This window comes from Psittacula echo (genome assembly GCF_963264785.1).
Source record: "Psittacula echo genome assembly, chromosome: 5".
NCBI lineage: Eukaryota > Metazoa > Chordata > Aves > Psittaciformes > Psittacidae > Psittacula > Psittacula echo.
The window spans coordinates 69,116,886-69,140,546 of NC_137739.1; the positions used below are offsets into that span (position 1 = coordinate 69,116,886).

At 42.1% G+C, this 23,661-nt stretch overlaps 1 protein-coding gene across 1 annotated transcript in view; it reads left to right on the forward strand.

Moving 5' to 3' along the window:
• The window catches only part of CEP170B (centrosomal protein 170B), a 38,517-nt gene extending 20,666 nt beyond the window's left edge, over positions 1 to 17,851 (forward strand). The window contains exons 10-18 of the mRNA XM_080619156.1: positions 1,462 to 3,231; positions 6,375 to 6,624; positions 8,803 to 8,962; positions 12,756 to 12,794; positions 13,356 to 13,499; positions 14,966 to 15,054; positions 15,641 to 15,734; positions 16,652 to 16,703; positions 17,438 to 17,851. Coding sequence (XP_080475282.1) covers positions 1,462 to 3,231; positions 6,375 to 6,624; positions 8,803 to 8,962; positions 12,756 to 12,794; positions 13,356 to 13,499; positions 14,966 to 15,054; positions 15,641 to 15,734; positions 16,652 to 16,703; positions 17,438 to 17,673 — 2,834 coding nt within the window. The 3' untranslated portion in view covers positions 17,674 to 17,851. The remainder of the gene's footprint in view (positions 1 to 1,461; positions 3,232 to 6,374; positions 6,625 to 8,802; positions 8,963 to 12,755; positions 12,795 to 13,355; positions 13,500 to 14,965; positions 15,055 to 15,640; positions 15,735 to 16,651; positions 16,704 to 17,437) is intronic.
• Positions 17,852 to 23,661: the final 5,810 nt, after the last annotated feature.

Consider the following 23,661-nt stretch of genomic DNA (forward strand, 5'->3'; position numbering starts at 1 on the left):
TTAGTTTCTGTTTTAGCGAATGTATTTGGGGATGGGAAGGACAGAGTGAATCATTCCCAGTGGAGTAAAGATGGAGAAAGAGAGCCTCTGGTTTGCATTTCAGTGTGATCCAAGAAGGTCTTAAATGTTAGGTTTAAAATGACTAAAGGGCATCTGGGAAGAAGAAAGATCGTAAGGGCCTTGGATGTTAGCTAGCCCCAAGTAGTGATTCTTTAGACTGCCTTACGGTGCCAGATGAAAGCCCTTTTCAAGTTGCCTGGATTTGATTGCTGACTGGATTTGTGTGCTTCTCCTATGTCTGGCTGTGCTGAGAATTTTAGGCAGTTTTGGGATTGGCCCAGTTGTTTGACAGGTTTGAAGCATGGGATCAGATTAGAAAGCTGAGTATAGAGGGGAGAAAGAGAGTGGGAGGAGATCAGGGTCTCATCATAGCTGAGAAGACAGCTTTACAGACCCCATGGTCTGGTTGGTTTATGAGAAAGGGAGAAGGGTGCTTTGTTGGCTTTTGTAAACCTTTTCAACATTTGCTTGGAAATACTTGTCATTACCTTCTTACCATCAACAGCTATAGATAGATTCAGTAAAGATTAGAAGAAACCTTTCTTTCAGAGGTCATTGCCACTGTTTTCACACTGTGTGAGAACCTGACTCCTTGAATGTTTTAAATATTACCATAGTCAAATAACCAGTTATCCTAGTATTTAGAGGCAGAATCAGATACGAAGTGCTGGCAAGTGGTATGTGAGACAGAAAAGCACTCTTTCTATGAAGTGTATCCATTCTGCTAAGTCCACCCACTTGGGTAGTTAGCAATAATTTATAGTCTCTTAATTGTTATAGGGTCTTTCTCCTGAACCTTTGCTGCTTGATATGATTGTATGAGAATGTGTACTCTGAAAAACACCACCTATTTAAGTGTTCAAAAGCTATGTAGATGGGGCCCTCAGAGATACGGTTTAGTGGTAGTCTTAGCAGTCCTGAGGTAATGGTTGGACTTCATGATCTTAAAGGTCTTTTCCAACCTAGTTGATTTTACGAATCTATGAATGGCAGTTAAAATATTGCATCGCTGTAGTGATGTGTCTGATGGCCTTTCGTCTCTTTTCTGTGGGCTTATTTATGGTAGGTAGATGCCAGCGGTGCTGTTAGCCTCTGAAGCATGTGCTAGTACTGAGAATATTATGGGAGAATTAATCTGAAATCCTGCCTTGAGAGAGGGAGGGTGTTGAGCACTCTGATTCAGCAAAAGAATTAAGTACAGAGTCTGTATTGATAAACCGAAGGGAGCAGATACCAGCCAGGCCCTACGGATGTTCATATTACATAAAAGCTTAGTTCTAAGCACATATATTGTGAGTGCTTTTGTGGAGTTGAACTTTGCAGGATGAAGCTCCTCCTAAATAAAAAAATAAGTGGTATAGTTGTATGACAGTTGATTCTTGCCAACTTAACTCTCTCCAGAAAATGGTGTAGCCCCAAAATCTGGGGAACCAGAAAACACTGTGCCCTTGAGAACAAGACGCCTTCTTCCCCAACTCCCACCAAGTGATAAATCGGACAGTCCCACACCCACGGTCCTGGTTTGCCAGGAGTCCTATTCTGAGGTTACCAAGCGAACCGTTGTGAAGGACCACTGCATGGAAGCCTACGGTGATCCCAGCAGCCGTCTCTTCATCCAAGAGGACTTGGATCCAGATAGCCTTAGCGATGCCAGCAGATCTGATGATGGCTTCAGCACAGAGAAAGGCAAGAAATATAAAGAGAACAGTAAAATGCTAGAGGAGACAGAAGACACAAGATCAAAGAGTCAGCAGTCAGAAGCCTCCCGAGTCTTAAACATGAGAGCTGTAAGTGAGCCAGTTTCTACTTCATTCTACATTGGTGATGACAGCAACGAAGTGGGGATTCCCTCCAGGCTCTCTCTGAGCATGTCCCATGCTCGATCAGACAAAGACAGCAAGGATCAGGAGTTTTCCTTCAAGTCTGCTGGCACACCAGTTCCTGGAAAGCCACCTGTCAAAGATGTTAGCGCTTACGTAAGTGCATCTGGAAAAGTCATTATTTCCCTTCATCAGAGTCTTCCTCAAGATCAAGAAAACATGGCAGGAAAGGAAGCATCATCTTTTGTTAGACAGGAAAGTTTTACCAAAGATAAATCTAGCAGTGGTGCTCCTCAAAATAAACTTCCGCATATTTCAAGTCACCCTCTTCTTAAAGATTTAGAGGCTGTTCGGTCAACTCGTATGGACTTTGGTCAGGAGACTCACCTTCTCCTTAAGGACACTGAAACTGCTTTGGCAGCACTGGAAGCCAAATTACTTGGTCAAAGCCAACAGCTGGAGCCCTTGGAAACTACTGGTCAGCTGGAGGACTCCTTGTCTGGGGACTCGGATGTGGATACTGCCAGCACAGTCAGCATGGTGAGCGGCAAAAATGTCCCAACAAGTGCCCCAAAACGCAAAGTGATTGCGAGCTTGCAGAAGGAGAAATCTTCCTCCACGCCGTCCATCCAGGACCAGTGCGGGCAGCCCACTGCTCGGGACAGACTGACGGAGAAGCAGAAGACACAAGCACCAGAGGCATCAAATCGTGTGGAGGCTGCCAAACGCTTCCAGATGAAGCGCAGTGCTGGGACTCGAGGATCTCTTGACTTCACAGATGATGAGAGAAGCTCAAGCTTGCCTTACTTGCCGGTCCCTGATGCAGTTGTGTCTGACCATGAGCACTCTGTAACCCGTCCAATTCCCAGAAGAAAACCTTTTACTCAGGCCACCAAGGAGGACCACAGCAAAACAACCTCCAATGTACAGAAGATCCAGCAAGTCCTCACCCGCTCTAACAGTTTATCCACCCCGCGACCCACAAGGGCCTCGAAGCTGCGTCGCGCCCGACTGGGAGATGCCTCAGATAACGAATGTGTCGATACTGAGAAAACAGCTTCCAACCCTGAAGCCACTGCTCCGGGCCCCAAGCAGTCCACGGAAACGAAGAAGCTCTCCCGGCTGGACATCCTCGCAATGCCAAGGAAACGGGCAGGTTCATTTACGGTGCCCAGTGACTCTGAGACGGCGCAGTCGAGGACGGGGTTTTCTGGCCGGAGTGTGGAGTCCTATCGGAAGACAGGTGTTTCAGATGTTAGAGCTGTGGCGAGGAAAATGGCAGCCGCTGCCTCTGCAAAGCAGCCTTTCAACAGGGCCCGTTCAAGCAGTGTCAAGTATTCCTCCTCATCTGGTAAGTGCTCTTGCTTTATATTTCTCTCCTGTTCCCCTCTTTCTGATTTATAGGCTATATGTGGTTGCCAAGGATTGGTATCTTGGTAATACAAGTGCTGCATCGGTGAGTACAAAGTATGCATTAACAGGTGGTATGGAGGTTGACTTCCTGTGGGATTGGAGACACCAGAGCATCTCTCATACCCTGTGAGATATTATTGTGGTGTTGTCTGTGAGAATATTGCAAATAGCTTTTTTTTTTTTTTTTTTTTTTTTTCTTCTGATTCACAGAAGTGGTAGAATTTAATGCACTTCCCAGTGCCACTAGGAATTCTGGTTTTCACTGACTTCTGAGATTCAGAGTTTGCTCCCAGAAAGCTTGTAATGGTGTTGATGACAGCTGATGTCCAAGGTGGCAGGTTTGAAGGCATCTGAAACAGGAGAACAAGAAATATATGTCCCTGTGTTGTTCTTCCTGTAAGTGCAAATGTGGAGCTGACAGTACACATTGATTGCCCCAAGGGATTCCCACTACTGTGTATTTTCATTCACTTTTGCTGTAGGTAAGGCAGGTGCACAGTTGTGTTACCCACAAGGCAGAGGTTTGGGGGGCTGTCTTGCCCAGTAGCTATGCACTCAGCAGACTCTTGCAATATCAACATTTGTCATATTAAAATCAGCCTTAATTAAGAGGTGGGAACAATGCAGATGACAACTCTAAGATGGTAATTGGTAATCAGAGGTTGTCTCTGTGACACCTTTGGTCTAAGTCCTGGTCTATGCTTGTAGTCCTTGACCTACCATGGATGTGGCAAAGCAGCGTCTGTTTAGGATTTTAGGAATGATAGGGGCCAAAGGGACAGGAAGAAGCCCTTTGGCTGAGTTTCTTGGGCCTATTGAGAGAAATGCTATTTTCAACAGAACTGTGTTTTTGAAGGGGTCTCAAAGTTCTGGATGTGTCTTTTTTGTGCATTTTCACACAGCTGAAATAATTATTATTCTTGCATTATTCATTTTTATTGCATGCTAAAAATGTTATTTGCTGCTTGTTTTGATTTGGATTGTTTTAGTGCATCCAGCTTCCTTTTTTATTTTGATGATTTTTTCCTGACACATTTGTATATGCATGTAAATCAGAACATGAATAAGCTAAAAGAGTATGTACAGGCTCTTCTCTAGCCTCTTTTGAGCTGATGCTAATACTGATTTGTTGTTAAACAATAACAAATTTAAAGCAAAATCATGTGGTTAGAGTTTTCCAAACAGGAGGCACTCTTTGCACTCCCTCTGCCTTCGGACCACAGACTTCAAATCATTTGGAGAAAAATGATAAGTGTTGGCCGGTTCCTTGTTTAAATGAATTGGTTTTTTATTTCTGTAACTCTGTAGCAGCATGCTAACACCTTCCTTGTCCATAGTTGCAGCAGATGATACTAATCCTTTCTCTGAATTAGTTGCTTTTAAAATACTAACCTCCTAATTCCTTGATAAGGATTATGGACCTTGTGCATCCCAGCGTGCTTCATGCTTCATTGTGTTGTACCAAGTGTGATGTGTGTGCCTATACTAATGCTATTATAGATGTAGTGAATCAGCACCTAGCACCCTGTTCCTGTGAAGTGAAATATTGATAAACTGAACTATTGCACTGTGCCGTCAAGACATTTTTTAGATTGACACAATAACCCTTAAAAGCACTGAGTGTTAAGCCTTGGGAGCAAGGAAGCAAATGTAGCTGATTTATTCAAAGATTTCTTAAAGTGTTTAGCTAACCACAGTAGTTTCCAACTGTCCCAGTGGGAGAAAGTTAATCTTGCTAACGAAGGAACAGAATGAACTATCTAGTCATGAGACAAGAGATGCGAGTAGATTGTTGGGCCATCTGAAATAACTTCATGTGAAATGCACAGATAACATCAGAATAATAAAAGTTACCAATTCTGAAAGCTAAGGGCCTATCTCCTGTGCTCTTTCGTGTACATGATTTGTTTACCCCATGTCATTTGAATGGTACGGAGAGAGTTGATTCTGCTTTCCCTTGGCATAGAGGAGTGGAAAATCAGGCTCTTGAATTCAAAATTGCTATTCAGTGATGAGGATGACCTCTTGATTCTAAACCTGTGTTTAAAAAAAACCCCAAACATCTCTGCAGACGGAATATGACAAAATGTATTTTTCTGTGTGTATATACATATAAACCTTAATCCAAGACATTTATATAGCTATAGCTAAGATAGCAATGTCTAGGAATACTTTTTTCACTATACAGTAACCTGTATCTTATATGCCAAATTTTTTACTTTTGTTTGTGTGATCTATGATGCTGGCTTAATTTGCTTGCAGTATTTCAGTGTTATGATAAGCTTGGTAACACAGTGAAGCATTTAGGTGTTTTAATACTAAATAACTTGCCTGGTTCTGTGTTTGGTGGGTCTTCATTCTCCAGGGAAGTGCAGAAGGGAATGAAGTGGTATCTGTAGAGAGTGTAGTGAGGCACCAAACACTGGGAGCCCAGTTTTCAAATGATCTTGATACTTCCCATGCAAGGAGGACCTGGGTGTCTACAGATCTGCAGAAACAGTTGGGATAAGTGGGCAGCTTCCAATTGGCTTCAGGGGTTGAAGCCAGTCCTGACTGTGTGAATATTCTTTCTTGTGTCATTAATGTGAATTGTGAGGCAGGAGGTCAGTGCCGGGGTTTGGACTCCAGCAAATAACACCAAGCACCACAATCTGTTCTTCACTCAAAACTCCTTTTGCTTGTAGTTGCAGCTAACTGGAAGGGTGTCTGCAGGCTTGAAAATAGGGCTCTTTTTAGAAAAGGACTTCTGTGGGTCTATGAAGAGTCTGAAATGTGATCTACTGACACACAGAGCTTCTGTGCACATAAAGCCAAGTCTGTGGTAATAATTTACTAAACTGGAGTTTACACAGTCATTTTGCTTTTCCATTGGAATTTCCTACTCCAAATTTGTGTAGGGAATGTGAGCCATAGAAGTGCTCAACGTTGAAGTTAGCTCTGAGAATGTGCTGTTTATCTTAAAATCTGCACAGAAACTCTGCTTTCCTTGTGCTCTTGGGCTAGTTTTGTGTTACCTTTTTGCCCTTTTGTAGTTACTCTTTACTACCTTCCTCTGTCTGAAACCAATTCATTTTTTGTAAGCATCAAGGCGGAGACCACAGGGTTCAGATTACACTTCTACTTCGGAGGAGGAATATGGCTCAAATCACAGCTCCCCTAAACACAAACGCTCCCATACTTCAACAGCCACTCAAACACCGAGGATGCGTGGCTCTGGGCTGAGCAAGCAGAAGCACAATGGCAGAGAAACAGATGATGATGAAGAATTTGATGACCATCCTGACCCCTACAACTTCATGGCACAAACAGCAGAGATAGCAGAAATAGCCAGGTGAGGTGGGGCTTTATGTATTGAGTCACATGTTGAAAACTAGTTGAGTTCTCCTTGATGTTCAAATCAAACCCAGGTGCAGAGGTAGGAGAGGCACTGTCTCCTGTTGTTTGCATGCTCCCTATCTCCTTCATATCTGAACACCAACTTGTTCAGACTTGGCAGGTTTTTATGAAACCTGTAGCCTGTGCAAGGATGTTCTGGTTGTACCTTCTCTATAGAAAATGCCAAGGTGCAGGACATTTTATCTTGGTTTGTTTCTTGTTCAAGCTGTGGATGGGCCTTCTCTTGTAGTCTGAAGTCTGTCAAGATATAACTGTCTATACCTGCTTACCTCTGCTTTTTGCTTGAAGTCACTGTGTGTGCATGGAGCGGTTGGTGTGAACTGTCCTAATTCTCTTTCAGAGGAAGTTGAATGGATTAGCAAAGACTGAATATGTAAACTGTTGAAGCTGCTTTGCCTGAAGCCAGTGAAGGAGCAGTAAGCAGTCACTTAAGGGCAGAAATCTCTTTGCTTGGCACAACTGAATCCAAATCTGTCTAGGCCCTGTGTATAAATGAGTCGTTGCTTAGCTTGGTGTTCCTGGATACGAGGAGCTATTGTATACTGGTGGTCTGATGGTTGCCTGGAGGACCTCAGCAGTAAAGCAAATAGATTCTTTTTTTAAGCAGTGGCATTTGAGGTTTGACATCTCTAATATGCAAGTGTGTTATGCCAACTTTCCAGAAATACTGGTCTTCCATTGTACTGGCCATACTTGAAATACTTTTGACTGAGGAAGCTGTCTCCTGTCTGCTTTTGGTCAGCAGTTCCACATCACCCCTCTCGCTTGCCACACTGATCTCAAAAGGGCTTTTCTTGCCTGAATGTTGCTGTCAGGCTGCTAGGAAGTGTGTCAGCCTTCAAATGAGGCTGTGTTACCTGTGCCGCACAAAGTGTGCACGTGGGAGATGCTGGCTTCTCTCCTAGAAGCATTCCTGGCACAGGAGAGTGCTTCGGGTTGCAGCAGCTATAAATAAATAGTTTCATCAGACATGTCTGGCACTGCACATTTCAGGGTTTGGTCACAGAGTCTACTTCATAATTGCAGTTCTGATTTCCGTTCCTGCTCCCAAATTAAGCAGGAGGGGTGTAGAAGAGTCAGGGAGAGTTAAAAGGGAAAATGCCACTTGCTTACAGTAAGTGAATCATATAATGGATGTGTTCGGTGACAGCTCTAACCAAACCAGCACAGATAGGGGGCACCTTAGGCAGGCAGATCAAATTGCTTTTTATTAGTTCAATTATGCACTTTCTTTCCGAGGAAATGTTTTGATGAACTGACAGTTTTATCACATTGCTTGGTTCTCTTCACTTAAAGAAGAAAGTGTCTTTCAGATGAAGCTGGCTAGCTGTAAGATTATCTTTTTTTCTCTCAGAAACTTTTCTTTAAAGTTACCACAGTGGCTGCCTTTGGTCTGAAGGGGTTTTTTGGTAACCTCTGCTAGCAACAATCCAGAGACTTAAAACTGTTTTTGAGATCTAGAGCAAGTAGAGCAGAGTGCTGCAATCACTGAGTGTTAACTGGACACCTGTCAAGGTGCTTGAAGTTTCAAGACTTGGTTTCCAAAAATAAGGTCCCCCTAAGGTATGCTTTGCTTAGCCTGGTAATCCCTCAGTCCTTCTGGAGAACATGGAAACATATTTCAATATATAGTCTATAAACCATGAGGAAAAGTGAAAGAGAATTTGAATTCTTACTATTTGAGTAACAAAGTAAAAAACTCCTTTCCTTGTTGTATTTGTAAGGGAAACCAAAGGAGTCCCAAGAAGAAAAATGTCTGTATTCTATAAAAAAGAGGAAAAAAAAAGAAGGAAGCAGAGTGGATAGGTGAGGGAGCAGTAACATATAGGCTCTTTATGGATTGCCTCAAATACATTCCGGTAGTGTGTAGTCACTAGAATTTGCTTTTTATCAAATCTCTGCTTTGAAGCTGGGTTCAGGAGGGGAGTAAATTTACTTTGTATGCAGCCAGAATGCTCCTCAGCGCCCTGCCAAGATGCCCAAAAAAACCTCTTCATTTCCTAACCTGTGCAGGGTTACCACAGTTTTTGTGGTTGCTGTTTTTATATTTTATGAGTGTGAGGCTTGTTGTATCATGTGTCCTAATGGCTCTACTACATGCCCTGTGCATTAGGCTCAGCCAAACCTTGGTTAAGGATGTGGCCATCCTTGCTCGTGAGATTCATGATGTTGCTGGAGATGGGGACTCACAGAGTTCATCGGGGACAGGACCAAGCACCTCCCTCAGCTCTATGCCCAACACTCCTGCTTCTACTATATCGGCGAGAGAAGAGGTAAGAACCCAGACAACAGAAATGCTAGTACGTATGCAGGGCACGGTTGTGGTAGGAGATCAGGACAGCATCTCCAGTTGGTGCAGCATTGAAAAACCCTCATCCCCTGTCCTAAAAAACATCAGCATAAAGATTGACTGTAGTTTATTTAGAGCACTCTTTATTTTGCCCTCCTCTGTGTCACAGCCAGCATTGCAAGAGGTGGAAGTCATGTTATTTCTTAAGGATCTCATGGCCTCTAGTTGGACTTGGGTCCTGAAGTCTGCACCTGAAGAACAGGATGGACTGGGTGTGCTTCACTACTGTGCTAGGGATCCAGAGTTTCCCTCCTTGTTTCAGACAAGGCACAGATCATGTGCTCTAGCTGCATGCTCTGTATTAGTTGTATTTTGTACCTCTACTGTGTCCTTTCTCCCAGAGCTGTTGAAATTCTATGCAGGTGTTACTTGAATCCCTTTCCTCCAGCTGTGTATTGATGGGTGAGAGCAGGGACTCTGCTTTCCAGTTAGCGAGTTAGACAAAAAGGATTGCAGTTAGCTTGGGAAGTGCTGGCCTCCAGCTCTTCAGTGAAGCTGTGGCTTCCTCCTGAACTGTGTCTGCACTGGAGTGGGGATAAGAGAAGTGATTTCTTAATTTGGCTTACTAGTGCCACAGCACAGGGACTCAGCTTAAACTTGACAGCAAGGTCACCAGGAGGTTCCAGCTGCTAAAGCAAAATTGGTTTTGTTCCTGTTTAAACCCCAGATCCCTCCAGTCTACCAGCAGTGTGGCCTTAAAAAAATACACAGCTCTCTTCATTAGCTGTTCACATGTGCCTCTTGGTCCTCTGTTGGTTTTGACTGCTGAGAGAAGTGCAAACCTGTCCTAAGCAGTATTCAGAATTGAGGACCAAACCTGTTACCCTGCCAGAGAGTACTTGGAGGCCCTGTAACCCTGCTGTGATCATCCCTGAAGGTGCAAAGCAGAAAATTAGGGAGATATCCAGAAGTTCAGGTAAGGGTGGCTAATGAGGTCATTTGTAGCCTGCTCAGGGAGGTGTTTTATCCTGGGGCTGTTCAGAGCCACAGTACACAAATGTTTCGCAATAACTTCAGGCTTTGAGAGAGTGTTTTATTGCTTTGTTTCCTTGCAAGTGCCACACTTGCAAAACTGCCTTTTTGAGCACTTAAGGTGACAAATCTAGTTTACTTCTGACTTGCAAATGAAACATTTGCTGTGGGCTGGTAGTGACCAGTACTTGGCATTCCCTTCCAGAAAAGCAGGGTACCTACTTTTTTGTGAGTGCCACTGAAGGGTGCAGCCGTAACTCAGCTCATACAGAGGGATATGTCCTCTGCTGCTAAAGGAACACCTTTAAAACAGTGTTTCCACTCTGTGCAAAGCAATGGGCTTCAAAGTGCATGGTTGTGATGATGAGTGGTAAGAGCACAAAGCCAGGATTGCTAAGACCCAGGAGAATTGAGGGTTTCTCTGTGATGTGGCTTTGCAGCTGCTCTATGGAACATACAAGTCAGCCCCCTTGCAATAAATAGTCAGGAGAGCAAAATTAGGGTTGTGTCTTGCTATAAGTAGTGCTCCTGGCAGTACCCACCGGTATAGTTTCTGAGTTCTTAGAGTGGTGTAAAGGAAGAAGCACAGGTAGGGGCCTATGAAGACCTCTGTAGGTCAGGAGCCATAACCTTCATGTTCATGTAGTGGTTGGTTTGGTTCATGTTCATGTTCATGTTCATGTAGTGGTGGTTTTTAACTGGACTCATAGAGTTAGATAGCACTGTGGTTTTCAGCAGGGCCAGTGCCTGGGAGGCCGTTTGAATTACACCCAAAATGCCACCATGCATCAGTGGAGCTACCTTGTGTTAGTGGTAGTCAGAAACAGGTTAAATCAGCAGGACTTCCTACTAACAATGCTGAGATGTGAAGCTGGATCCTGAATAGTGCATCTTGGGGGTCATGTTGTGAATGGGAGCAATATAAACTAATGTGGGTTTAATAAACATATTTCTTCTTTAGAACTGGACTAGAATCAGCAGGCATGCTTCCCTCAGCTAACATGCTGCTGGATCTGTGCTAAAATAGTTATTTTGGCTTAGTGCACGGAAGTTGCTAGGAAACATTTGAATATCAGTGTGTATGATGCTAAGCACTGTGATTTTTTTTTTTTCTTTTCTGAGTGTTTAATAAAGTAGTTTATTAAATATTCTAGGAGAGGACATAGTGATGAGAATAGCTACAATAGTTACAATAGTAATGTACTGAAACACCTGATTAAAGGAAGTCTGTGACTAAGAAATGTTTGCTATGTGTGACTGTCTCTTGTACTGCGCTGGCTCTTGCAGTGTTGTATGCCATTCTGCTAGCTCTTGATTTTGTACTACTAAATATTGATACTTGTTCTAATAATGTGGGGAAAAAAGTAAGAGTTTAATGCTGTACCAGAAGCTTCACTTTGGACCAGTGTGTGGTATTTCTCAGCCTTAAATGAATTGCTTTTTAAAATACTTTTATTGCAAAGCTTGGTTAAAGATTAAAATCATGTGTGTTCTCTTCAAAGTTAAGATGGAGCCTTAGATTTAAACCTTATTCTTCATGTTCTGTTCTTTCAGGTCTGGTGTTGTCTTGGATGTTTGTGAGGGAGGTTTTCAGTTTCCCCAGTGCATGTTTGGGTTGGTTTTGGTTTTGTAGCCTCAGCTGTATAGTTCATAATAATCTAAATTCTTGGCATACTGAGCTGACTATTGCTACAAATTAAGAAAAAAAAAAAAACCCGAGCAAATCCCAAACAAAACATGAAAATCGTTCAGCAGGGTGAAACCTTGATGATTCCTGTTTACTAAAGTCACAGGTTGTTTGGGATGCCTTGGGTTGTGGGTATGTAGGCTTTGTAGGACCCAGCTTTCTGCAGAGCAGTCAACCTGAGCACAGCTCCTGCAAACAGTCTTGTAGGTCAACCCAAATCACTGGCCATTTCTGCATATTTTAGCCCTGTGTGAAATTCTTTTGATTGGTCTTATTTTAAAGTTGATAATGATACAGCAAAAACTGAAGAGCCCAATTATGTTTGTTAAGTTGGTGGTTAATGTAATTAGTATGAGTGTTGGTATGACAGAAGGAAATGCTTCCACATGTGACAGAACAGAAAACATGACAAGAGACCAAGTCACATATGAAACTCTCATGGTGATGGTGGAGCAGGTGCTGTCCCTACTGTGTTTTTAACTGGTTGTGATGAGAACCGCTGGACTGTAGGCATATCTCATTGCCTTCTGATGCTGTTTGACTGCTGCAGGCAGCCTAACTTGAAGTTTCTGCACTTCATGGAAAGATGTTTAGCTAATAAGCTTCTCTTTTTAAGCATTTTGGCTGTTGTGCCCCTATACCGTAGTATCTCATACCTTCTGCTTGTGTATAACCTGAGTGCTATTGCATAGAGTGTGGGGAGACTGGACCTTGGATGGCACATGGTTTCCTCGCAAGAGCTGTGTGCTTTGCCAATGAAAGAGCCTCCTGGGCTGTATGTTTAACCCATTCTCTGTGCTCGGAGGGCTGCTGGATTTCACTCAGTCCATTTCAAAGTAACTGGGGAGCTGCTCGAGACCACCCCTGCTGAACTGGTTGGTGACCAGGACTTCCATGGGCTTCAGTGCATGTGGGAGGGTGGGCATTGAGTGCTGGTCCTCAGGAATGTGCTTTTGGGAATGTCAACCCAAAATAACCCCAAACCATGTGTTCTCTTTGATACTTGCTGTCACAGCCATTCACTAGCATTGATCTCTTTGTTTCTGTTTTAACACAGATTGCTCGTAGATCTTTTCGGCTGGCATATCCATCTCAGGTGCACTTCCCATCCCATTATTTTTTGTATCTCTGTCTTGTCACTGTTATTTTCCTCCCCTTTTAGAGTTTCTGTCTGTCAGTCAACCACATAGGAGTAGCTGTCTTGTCTTTTCTGTTCTTCCTGTTAATTATTTGCATTATCAGTGGGTTTGTAGTGCTTTTTCATCTCTTCCATGTGTTATTAAATAGTTTCTGAATGATTTTAATGTGGCTTTAATGTTGCATTGATATATTAAAACATAAGATATGGGAAAACATGGCCTTTTTGGGTTTTAGCTAAATTAAAAAAATGCAAAGATGTACTTTTCAAATACTTGCTCAAGAATCAAAATTATAAAGTGAAATAGCCCCGCTGAGTTTCATAGGATGACTGCAGTGGGTAGACGCTTGCAGGATTGGGGTCTAGTAATTTGCTTAGGAGCACATATCTGTCTGAACAAGACTTAAATGAATCAGTGTTCCTCTGGGGCTTGCCTAAAAATCTGCAATACCTGCAGTGAGTGCCTGTGTGCCTCCTTCCCTACTAATTTTTAATGACTCATTACTCATTACTTCCAAGTTGGTGCAGCACATTCCAGAAGCAAGTCTGAACTACCAGAAAGTGCCTCCGGGATCAGTGGAACTGAAGGATTTTGACCAAAATATGAACAATAATAGAGAAGAGGATCCCTCAAGAAAAACAAGGACAAGAAACCGTGAGGAGGCAGGCCACCTTTTTCTTTACTTTATATATGACATTGCTTTAAGCTGCAGTATGTATAGCTGCTCTTTCTAAGCTGCCAAAGGCTGCTACTCCAAAAAAAAGCAGCACTTCTCAAGAGCTCTGACTTGCAGGTTGTAGGCACGGTGTTTAAAAAAGAAAGAGAGGAACGGAATCACCCTTCTTGCCAATACTGACTGAAAGTTTCCTCTTTTGTGTAAAACACCACTAAAACCTTAGGCTTGCTCACCTGTTGTTTGGGAGGAGGCATTCAGTGTCAGAACCCACGTAGGCTATTTCACTGCTATTTTATAGAAAAATACAAAAATGTCAACCTTGGAATCTGCAGCACTGATAGTTTAATGGCACCTTACTTTTCTGCGACTTGAATCCTTGTTAGTGCTGCCCATGGAGGAGCAGTGGCAGAATGTGGACCTTACAAGGAGTTTCTGCAGCTGGGCTTGAGCGCTGCATTGCTCCCTACAATGTATGCAATTTGATGTAATTCTTCAGGGCTGAGAGAGCAGGGTAAGGTGGAAGTCACTGGAATGATGCTAAAGGGTGAGAAAGCCTGCTCTGAATCTTGAGGCTGGGAATGGTGTTGGCATGAGGGGTATAGCGGGGTGATGGTGCTGGAGAGCAGAGGAACAATACTTGGCTGTTGCTTCTGCTTACTTTTTCTGACTAGGATGGAAGAGCTGGGGCAGACTCCAGGGAGGCACTGCAGGCAGGAGGGGAGAGCTGAGCTCCAGCACAGTCGCTCTGGAAATGGAGTGTGATTTAGACAGGCAAATGAAGGGGGAACTTCGGCTGAGCCCTGGTACTGATCCTGCCAGTGACTGACTTCAAGCATTCTCTCACTCTCCTGTAGATAGGTGTCAAGGCTGAATAAAAGGTGCAGGTACAGAGAGTCTCCAGCTGATTTGGGCTTTCCTGGCAGAACCCCAGGGGCTCTGCTGAGCCACAGGACTTGAATATTTGGGGTTTGGTGGTTTTCTGTTGTGTTTAATAAAGCAGAATTTTACATGGTGGGATGCCTAGCTATGGAGGTGGCTTGAACTCATATAAATTATATTAGATGTGTTCAGTGAGACTGCTTGTGCATTGTCTTGCATTGTGATTTGGTGTTTTGGGTTGGGGAAGGCCCAGGGGGAGGGTAGGGGCAGAGGTGCCTGTGAGACTTGGAAAGTCTTAAGCATGTTCTTTCAGAAATGCTTAAATAGTAACATTACTGCGGATAACTCTGTCTCTCTGTCTCTAGAAAATAAAAGTCTGAATAAATTAGTATTGATCTTTTTGCTGAAGTGCTACAACAAAGCTGCATATCCTCTTAATCTCCCTTGAGCTTCAAGTATCATCCACATAGATGAAGATGTTTCAGTGGAGATCATTTACTGTAAAAAAAAACCCTCCGGTTTTGTAATATGCCACTTTTGCTAAATGTTCTTTGATTTGTCCTTACATTTTAGGTAATCTTTGACAATCTGATGTTGAACCCAGTGTCCCAGTTATCACATACAATCCGTGAAAATACAGAAAACCTTGCTGAAAAAATGAAGTAAGTAAGTTTGTCTCTGGCCTGAAATGTTGACTTGCTGCTGAGTTTATTGGCTTGCTACTTGTGGAAGATAATGCGTTGTTGTCTTAAAAAGGCTTGTTATCATGATGCAGGGAATCTAGATGTGGGAAACTCTGTGTATAGTACAGAGTAGTATGGTAATTCTGTACTACTTTTGTAGTACAGAACTGGGGGTAATAAGATTATTTGCCATCTCTTTTCCTTGTTTGGCCTTTGGAATTTTAATATTGGATTTGTAATGCCTGTTGATGCCTTAACTTCAAAATGTTGCCTGTACAAAGATACAGCAGAAAATTGGTGGGTTGTCTCTTTCCTTCTCTGTCCCAAGGCTTTCAGAAGGCCTGCAGTTCACTAAGCTAGTGAAATCTCTTCAAAGCTTGTTGTTGCTCTAGGAGACATCAGTTAGGGAAGGACTTTGGATTGTTCCTAAATCAGCTGAAAGATGCTTTGTCCAGTCGCTAATCCACTAATCTCCTTTGTTGTTACATGTTGTGATAATTAAGTCTTTTAAACAAGTAGCTTCTGGATCGTGATTTTAAGACTTGCTTCACTTCTTGTACTGCAGGATTCTGTTTCAAAACTCAGAAAGGACCTGGGAGGAGATGGAGGCCAAAATTAATTCAGAAAATGAAGTGCCAATTCTGAAAACTTCAAACAAGGTAAGACCATGCGAACAAGTCAAATACTGAAGGCTTTTGTTTGTGAAAGCTTTGTAAGAAACCTAAACAAGCTCTGGCTCTTCTCATGTCCATTTCTGAACTTTCCAGTCCTTTTCCATGTGTTGAACTGCTGGGTTTTTCTTGCAGTTTGAAGTATGACAAAGTAAGTTCTTTCAGCTGTTGTGTTTCAGTGAACTCCTCCCCTCTCCCTTTGTGATTCATCTTCAAAGATCCTAACAGAAGTTCAAGTTCAGGGTTGTTAGGCCTCATTTAAACAACTACCAAAGTATTGCTCACCATTTGGTTGACAGAGCTTCAGTTGTAGACAGGTGTTTCTTGTGAATGGTTGTTTTCTTCATCTGTAACAGTTTGATAATAGGATAATAAAAAAGCCTCAGCCCTAGGGTGGTGTTCGTGTTCTTATGGTGCCTTACTGTCCTTGATGGGGACTGCCAGTCGGGATTTAAGTACAGTGATGGACTCAGCAAATATAGTTAATGCTAAGCATACAAATAACACTGTGCAGGACCTGTGTAGCTCGGTGCTACCGCAGTATATGTGTGTCCAACTGCTTTGTCTGATCTAGGAGCTGAATTTACAAATATCGTTGTGTATTTGGTATTAAGGAGGTGTGGAAGAGTCTTTGCACAATTAATCTGGCTAGCATTTCAAATCTGAAAACCAGTGTAGCTATGGACTGAGTGGTGGTGTAGTACTTAGTGAAATGATGCAGAGCAGAGGTCCCTGTGCACTGACGAAATACACCTAGGTACAGGTACTAGCTTTGTCTTTTGTGTTAAACAAGCAAGGTTGGAACTGACTTTGAGTCTTACTGATCAGGTAAGGCAGAAAGAATTTAGATTCCCATGTCAGTTGAGTACTTGTTTAATTTTCCATTCTGATGCTTTTGTTTGTAGGAAATCAGTTCTATCTTGAAGGAGCTCAGGAGAGTTCAAAAACAGCTTGAAGGTTGGTAATTTAAAATGTTCTTTTTCTCACTCAAATGCCAGTAAGTTGCACAAAATAATGTGGCTTGATGTGCCTGTGGAAGCTGGGAAAGGATGCAGAAGTTTAGTTTGTTAGCAGAGTGCTCTCTGAGTGCATATGGAATGAACAGTAGATTTATCTTGTGCTGCCAATTTTGGAGAAAATTGTTGACTTTTAAAGTGTGGAAGTTGTTGCTGTGGAAATGCTTTGTGGGAATTAGCATATTCCTATATGATTAACTGACAAAAGTCTGTTATGCTGAAACAATATTTAACAGCTCATTCAGCCAATAGGCTCTGCTATGCTTTTTGGACTTGAATTTTGCACATAGAGCTCTGTGCGACAGAAAAAGCAAGACAAGCTCGTGCATCATCTAGAAGCTTAAAAAAAACATACAAAAACGTAGAGGTGACATTTTGGGCTCCTACTAAAAGCTTGCCATTTGGCTGCTGTAGATTGTCTTTTCCAATTTAACCAGAAAGTTGAATATTCTCATAGCTTCAGTTTGGGAGAGGTTTTGCTTGTTAAAGCTGCTTAGGCCTGAAGCTACTAATGAGGAAAATACCATGACTAAAATCAATGCAAGTACTGCCTACAGTTCTACTGCCTTCAAAATGAAGGCACCACCCTTCTGTTTAGAAACTCTGCTGAGTGCTGCTAATAAGTCTCTGTGTGTTTTGTTGTTTTGTTTTTTTTTTTTCCTTCCTTCCCCCCAGTCATAAACGCTATCATTGACCCTACTGGAAACTTGGATGTAGTTGCCAGTAACAAAACATCTGCTGCTGCTAAACAATCTACAGCCACTAAAGTAAGGACTGCTAACAATTCTGGGTCAACACTGGAGACTTTGTCCCCAGCACAGATGAGAAGCTACACGCAGAAATCGAACTGTGGGTCTTCTAGCTTACAAGATTCGAATTTCATTCCAGATGGAGAGAAATACGTGATCTGATAGAATATTTTGTATTGCTATCATATTGTAATCTACTGTTGCATTAGTATTGTGTATGAGTGGTTTGTGGACAGTTTGTGTGGAGCAGTTGTTTAGATTGCTAACACGTTGCACAAAAAAAATCTATGCTGTGAGGGTGGATGGAAGGTCTGTGTATGCCTTTTAAACAAGACTAGCACTGTGGAGCAGCACATATTCAGCATAGAGGCAAACTGATTTTTGGAAAGTTACTCACTACTTCTTCCAGTGTGCCATAAGAAAACAGGCTTTGCACATGCTCCATCCAATACTGTCGAAGATAAAGTGTTGTTGCATTGACCTGTTCATAATTTTTCAGTTGTAATGAGGCGCAATTTTAAAAACCACTTTTTTTGGTACTATATTTGTTTTGGTTTTATTTGGGTTTTTTTAAGCGTACAAGTAAGAAGCATACAAGAAGCATAACAACTCTGTTGGAATCAATGTGCAAATCCAACAGAATGATCGTGCAATATCATGGGTTTCTGTTTGAAACTCTTAGTCCAGTTGTGTAAGAAGCCATAAAAAGGCAACCACAGTGAAGTTGTCCATGTTTTTCAGTCCAAGACCCAAAACAGAACAGAATAAACTATTTTTTTTTTTCTCTATGGAAAGTGTAAAAGTTAATACTGATATGAATGTAAAGACTACTAATACAGTTACTATTTTTGATGATGTTTCAGGCCCAAAGTTTGGGGTAGGTACAAAAAGTCAGATTTTACACTTTAGCTTGCCAAATTTTTATGACTTTGGTACAAATGCTGTCTTTAAGCTGCTTTTTGGTTTTGGTTGTTTTGTTGGAGTTGGTTTTTTTTTTCTCCTTTACATATACAACCTTTTACAATGAGCTACAAATGCTCTTGGCTGAGCCAAAGACTAAGATATTGTGATGAGCTAATTGCTAAGAAAAACATCTGTTCCAATGGCTCATGCAATAAACTTAATTACACAGTTGCTGTGAACTAGTGTTCCCTTGACAGCACTGAAAAAAATGATGGCTTAAAATGTAGCTTCACCTTTTATGGCTAGTTCTGTTATGAATCTTTTTCAATGCGAAAGTGCTTGAAGACCATCATTCTGTGGTATTCTTCAGATACTGTTCAACAGTGTCAGGCACTTGGTACATTTGGCGTTTTTGTCTGCATTTTGGTTTTGGTCTGTTATAATCCTAGAAACACTAAGGGTTATGCGCAGTTGCACTGAGCAGTTTCTTGTTTAAAACCAATTGGTTTTTTTGTATTTGTCTTTCTGCTAAACTGCAAAACACTTAAGCGATTTTTGTGGCTTGAAGAACTAAGTTTTTGGTTTTTGAGGGGGCCAGATGTGTTTGCTCCCAGTTTTTTCAGTCTTGTATCAATTCCTTTTTCATTCTTCCTGGTCAATAAAAAGTAATTGGGTAAAGAAGTTCTTTTGTAGCTGACGAGGATACATTTATTGGGAAAGGTGAGCAGATGAGTTCCACTTTGCCCTCATACAGTGCGTAGTTTAACCAGTGAAAATGATTTCCCAAGCTTGACTGCTTCTTGTGTGCTGAGTTTATATTTTGGGGGTGGGTAGTGGATTCTTTAGTTAGCTTCAGTAGTTACCTGAGCTTTTCTGCTAGAATGTTGTAACAGTGGGAACCTGTTAAAATAATTTAAATAAATAGGGATGCTCACAAAGTGTTTAATCTTACTAGCCAAGATCGTGATGGCTTTCCTGGTGATGCCAGTGGGAGCTGTCTATCAATTCAGCAGAACAGGGTCAGTCCCAAAGTGGGAGTATGCCGACAGGCCATTAGTTTCTTTGAGTGTGCAAGATGCTGGCTGATAAACAATAGGTGCAAATATCCTTCCAAGATTTCCAGTAGGTTATAAGACTCATCAGCTTGTGTGGAGATGCTCTTCCATGAAGAAGTCTGCTGGATTTCATGTAGATGAATGCAGAATAAAAAAGAATTTGCCCTTGATATTCTTCTGCCTGTAATATACGCACTATCTGAATGTGTTCATTCAGTCGTTTATTCTGATCTGTCTTTTCTTGAAATACCTATGTCCTTGATGAATATCAGAAGTGGTGGTATTGTTTCTGACATATGAGACACAATTTTTCAGGCTCTTCTGGGTTAGGGTTTGAACCAACCAGGTGCTACCTCAACTCACTAGGAGTTGAAGGGCCTTCACCGATTAGGTATTGTTGTTAGTTTCAGTTTTGCTGTAGAGACAAGTGAATTATGCAGACATCTGACGTGTATTATTATTTGATAACTGTGTTTCTACATCTTCATGGTTATGCTCTAGTGGATTTTATTTCTCTAAACAGAGGTCCTATCATGTACTTTCACTTGAAAATTGCTTTTTTTCTTCTTTCATCCATGAATACATCAGGGATGGATTTTATTCCTTGGTTGCTCTGTTCTGAACTCAAGAGAGAGCCCACAGACACCGTACATCAATTAACCCACAAGATACGGTACCTCTTCAAGTAACTAATAAAGATGCAACAATTGGTGTCTGTTTATAATTTGGAAATGTGTGTGTGAAGGGAGTGGAGGATGCACAGCTTGATTTATTTGTGACTCGGCCAAACTATAAAATGCTTCTGTGTCCTGACATGACATTCCTTGGATCTCTGCATTTAAAACAGTTTTGCGAGTTAATGATGAAATGCAACATATTTTTATTTTTTTCTTGTATTCACTGCTTCAGAAGTACACCTCATTTGCACTTGTCTGCTCCAGATAAGCCAAAGAGCTGGCCACCTGACTAACTCCTTCATTGATTGTTCATTATTACAAGCAGTACTGTACGTGATCATTAAAACATGCCTCTGGGTGACTCCACTAGAAGTGGAGTATCTAGGTGGCCCAGGATCAGTGTGTGAAATACCTGTTGGCTTCCATGAGGTACAGATGGGCCTTGTGTTGAGGTTGGTAGTGGTGACAGTGGTCTGTGGGTCACTTTCATACCATATTGCTTTCATGTGTTTTGTATCTGACTCAAAAAATGTAACAAAGGATGGGATTCTCAAAGTCATGGGGGAAGCAAATGCTCAGGTCCCTTTGGGTTTCCATACTCTTTGGGTGCCTGATGCCATGAACACCTTTCAAAATCCCAGCCTCAGCTCTTCCATTATACTTGAAAACCATGTTCTCAGTCTGACGCTTTCAAATGTAAAAACCTGTTACTCTGTTCTGATAGCGTGAATGTAAATTCCTGCGAGAATGCGTACAAGCTTTGGGAGCAAGGACCTAAATGTATCTACAATGACGTCATGTTGTGGTCATGCTCCAGGAGAAAAGGAACGCCTGCATCATCTTTGAGTATTTCAGTAAAGGTACAATTAGTGGAATGTTTACATACAGCCTACTGAAGCAAAAAAGAGGAGAGAGAAGAAAGATAAAGTGTATAGTATCTAAGTGCAAGATTCTGCTAATTTTTGCTTGTTTTGCAGATCACACTAGCTATTTTTGAAGTTCTGTAAATGTGTATAACTTTTGCAAAGACCAGACAGAACTACCTGTTCACTTTCAATGTGCCCCGTGCTGAATTGTGCCTATTTCACTCTCTGCTGTTGTTATGCTGCTGATTCTGCTGTTCTGAACTGTTCACTGGATCATTCCATTTGCATGCAACACAAATGCAAGCTGAGCTGTCTGAGAGTAAAGCTGAAACACGTTTGTATAACTTGAATCAATGACTTTCTCTTTTCCACACCCTCTTGAAATGCTGTGTATATTTTTGATTTGTTTCTCCTGCCCAAATTGTTTTCCTGTTTTGTTTTCTTTTTGAATGGTAATTTATTTTTAGTCAGATTATAGGCAGTATCTGTACATTTTGTTTCAAGGTGATGTTGTGGACATCTTTAAAAGACAAATTGTTATTTTATATAATTTTATCATAAAATTGCTCTAATAAATCATTCTTTTATCATGTGACAATGATTCTGCGTTAATTTTTGGGCGTGTATGTGTTTGGACTAGATTTTTCAATTGCCTGTTTACACTGGTGCTAAGTACAGCATACTGAAAGAGTTGTCAGCAACTGAAGGCTCACAGTGCAAGTGGGTCTGTCCTGGTGACACCTATGGCTGGGTCAGATCTCTCTCCAAGAGTCCAGGAGTCCCCTTTCCTCTGTACTTACAGGTTGGAGTCCCCATCACCCAAAGGTGGTCTTACTTCTGAGTATAGTATGGTGATATTTGATTTAATCTTTAGTGCTGTTGTATTTCATTGCCGTGATTAACAGTGGTAGCTAAATCCAGCCTGGATATGATAATTCCCCAACATTATTAGACTCTCTCTTGCTTTCATCCTATATATATTTTTGCATATATATAGGAGTTTATGTGTCAGTGGAATTCTTTTAATTTTTCCCTTCATTCCATCACTGTCCTCCCTCCCTTCTGCAGTTCTGTCTGATCTTCCTGGTACTTTTGAAATAACATTAATTCTTTCTTCCCCTTTGCAAAGCCTTCAGGTACCTGCAACCTCCCCCATCCTGCTCAGTGCTGTTTGAGACTCTGCCTCCATGTTCTCTGCATTAGCACGCCTTCTATAGGACATAGAACATGGGCAGCTGATAAAACTATTGCGTTGTTTGCCAGCAGTAACTAAAACATGCACAGACACAAAAATTCTGCCTCTCAGAAAGCTTGCTTAAGCTTAGTTTGTGTATGCTGTGTCTGCAGAGGGGGTTTTCTGTGCTCTCTTAACATTCAGGGCTGGTCGCACACTAACTATATTACCTTTCCACAGGCTTCCCCAGCCACACGGAGTGGTATTTGAGTTAGGATGCTATGCAAAGTGCCCTTCTGAAATCAATAGTGCATCCACTTCATGAATTTTTAACGGACTGAATAAATATCAGAGGTAGTGGAACTGTGTCCAAAACTGCTCGCAGTGTAATGAAAGCTGCTATCTGGCACAATTTAAAAAACAAAGGACAGGTGGCAAAAGTGCATCTTCCTACTGAGTGTTCAGCTGCAGTCCTGCCCAGCTTTTCAACGTCCTCATCTGCTTTGGGAAATAGAGCCAGGTTTTCCATGTGTGTATAGAAGGGAATACCAGAAAGAATTGCCTTGAGCAGAGTTTGCAGGATCCTTCCTTGGAGCAAAACTTTTAGTCATTGGCGAGACAAGTTCTCATTTTTTGATATTCTGTGAAGATTTACCACTAGACCCTCTTCTTCTGCATCTTGCCCATGGACTGGTGTGAGAGGAACGTGCCTTTTTTAACACTGGCATTTGTGGGCTGCTCAAGAGCAAAGCTGTGGTGCCCTCTGTCCTCACCTGTTTCTGGTGCAATGGGTTTGGTATGGGGCCACAGTGGGAGTTTTGACTGAGATGGTGGGTTGCTTTCCTTAGCAGGGGCACAAGCATTTGGATGCAGCCCTGCAGAGACTTGGAGCACCTGCACAAAGGAGCACACCTGATGCAATTATCTAGAAAAGCTGCTTGGGTCTCCTGATGATGTGGGCTGAGCAAGGAAAGCCAAGAAAGGAATAGGAAGGACACAAGGGTGCTGGGGATGGACTCTTCATCAGGGACTGTAGTGACAGGACAAGGGGTAATGGGTTCAAACTTAAACAGGGGAAGTTTAGATTGGATCTAAGGAAGAAATTCTTTACTGTGAGGGTGGTGAGGCACTGGAATGGGTTGCCCAGGGAGGTTGTGAATGCTCCATCCTTGGTGGTGTTCAAGGCCAGGTTGGATGTGGGCTTGGGTGGCATGGTTTAGTGTGGGGTGTCCCTGCCCATGGCAGGGGGGTTGGAACTAGATGATCTCAAGGTCCTTTCCAACCCTGACTATTCTATGATTCAGTCTCAGCAAGAGGACCTGTGGCTTTAGTGTAGCGGTAGCTATATATCTATAGCAGGTCACTTCTTTGGTGGTATGTTTCTCCCAGGGAATGAATCTTCCCCCCAACCACTGACTGCTGGGCAGGCTGGCAGACGGTGGATGACAGCAAGAGGATGGAAGGTAACACACTTT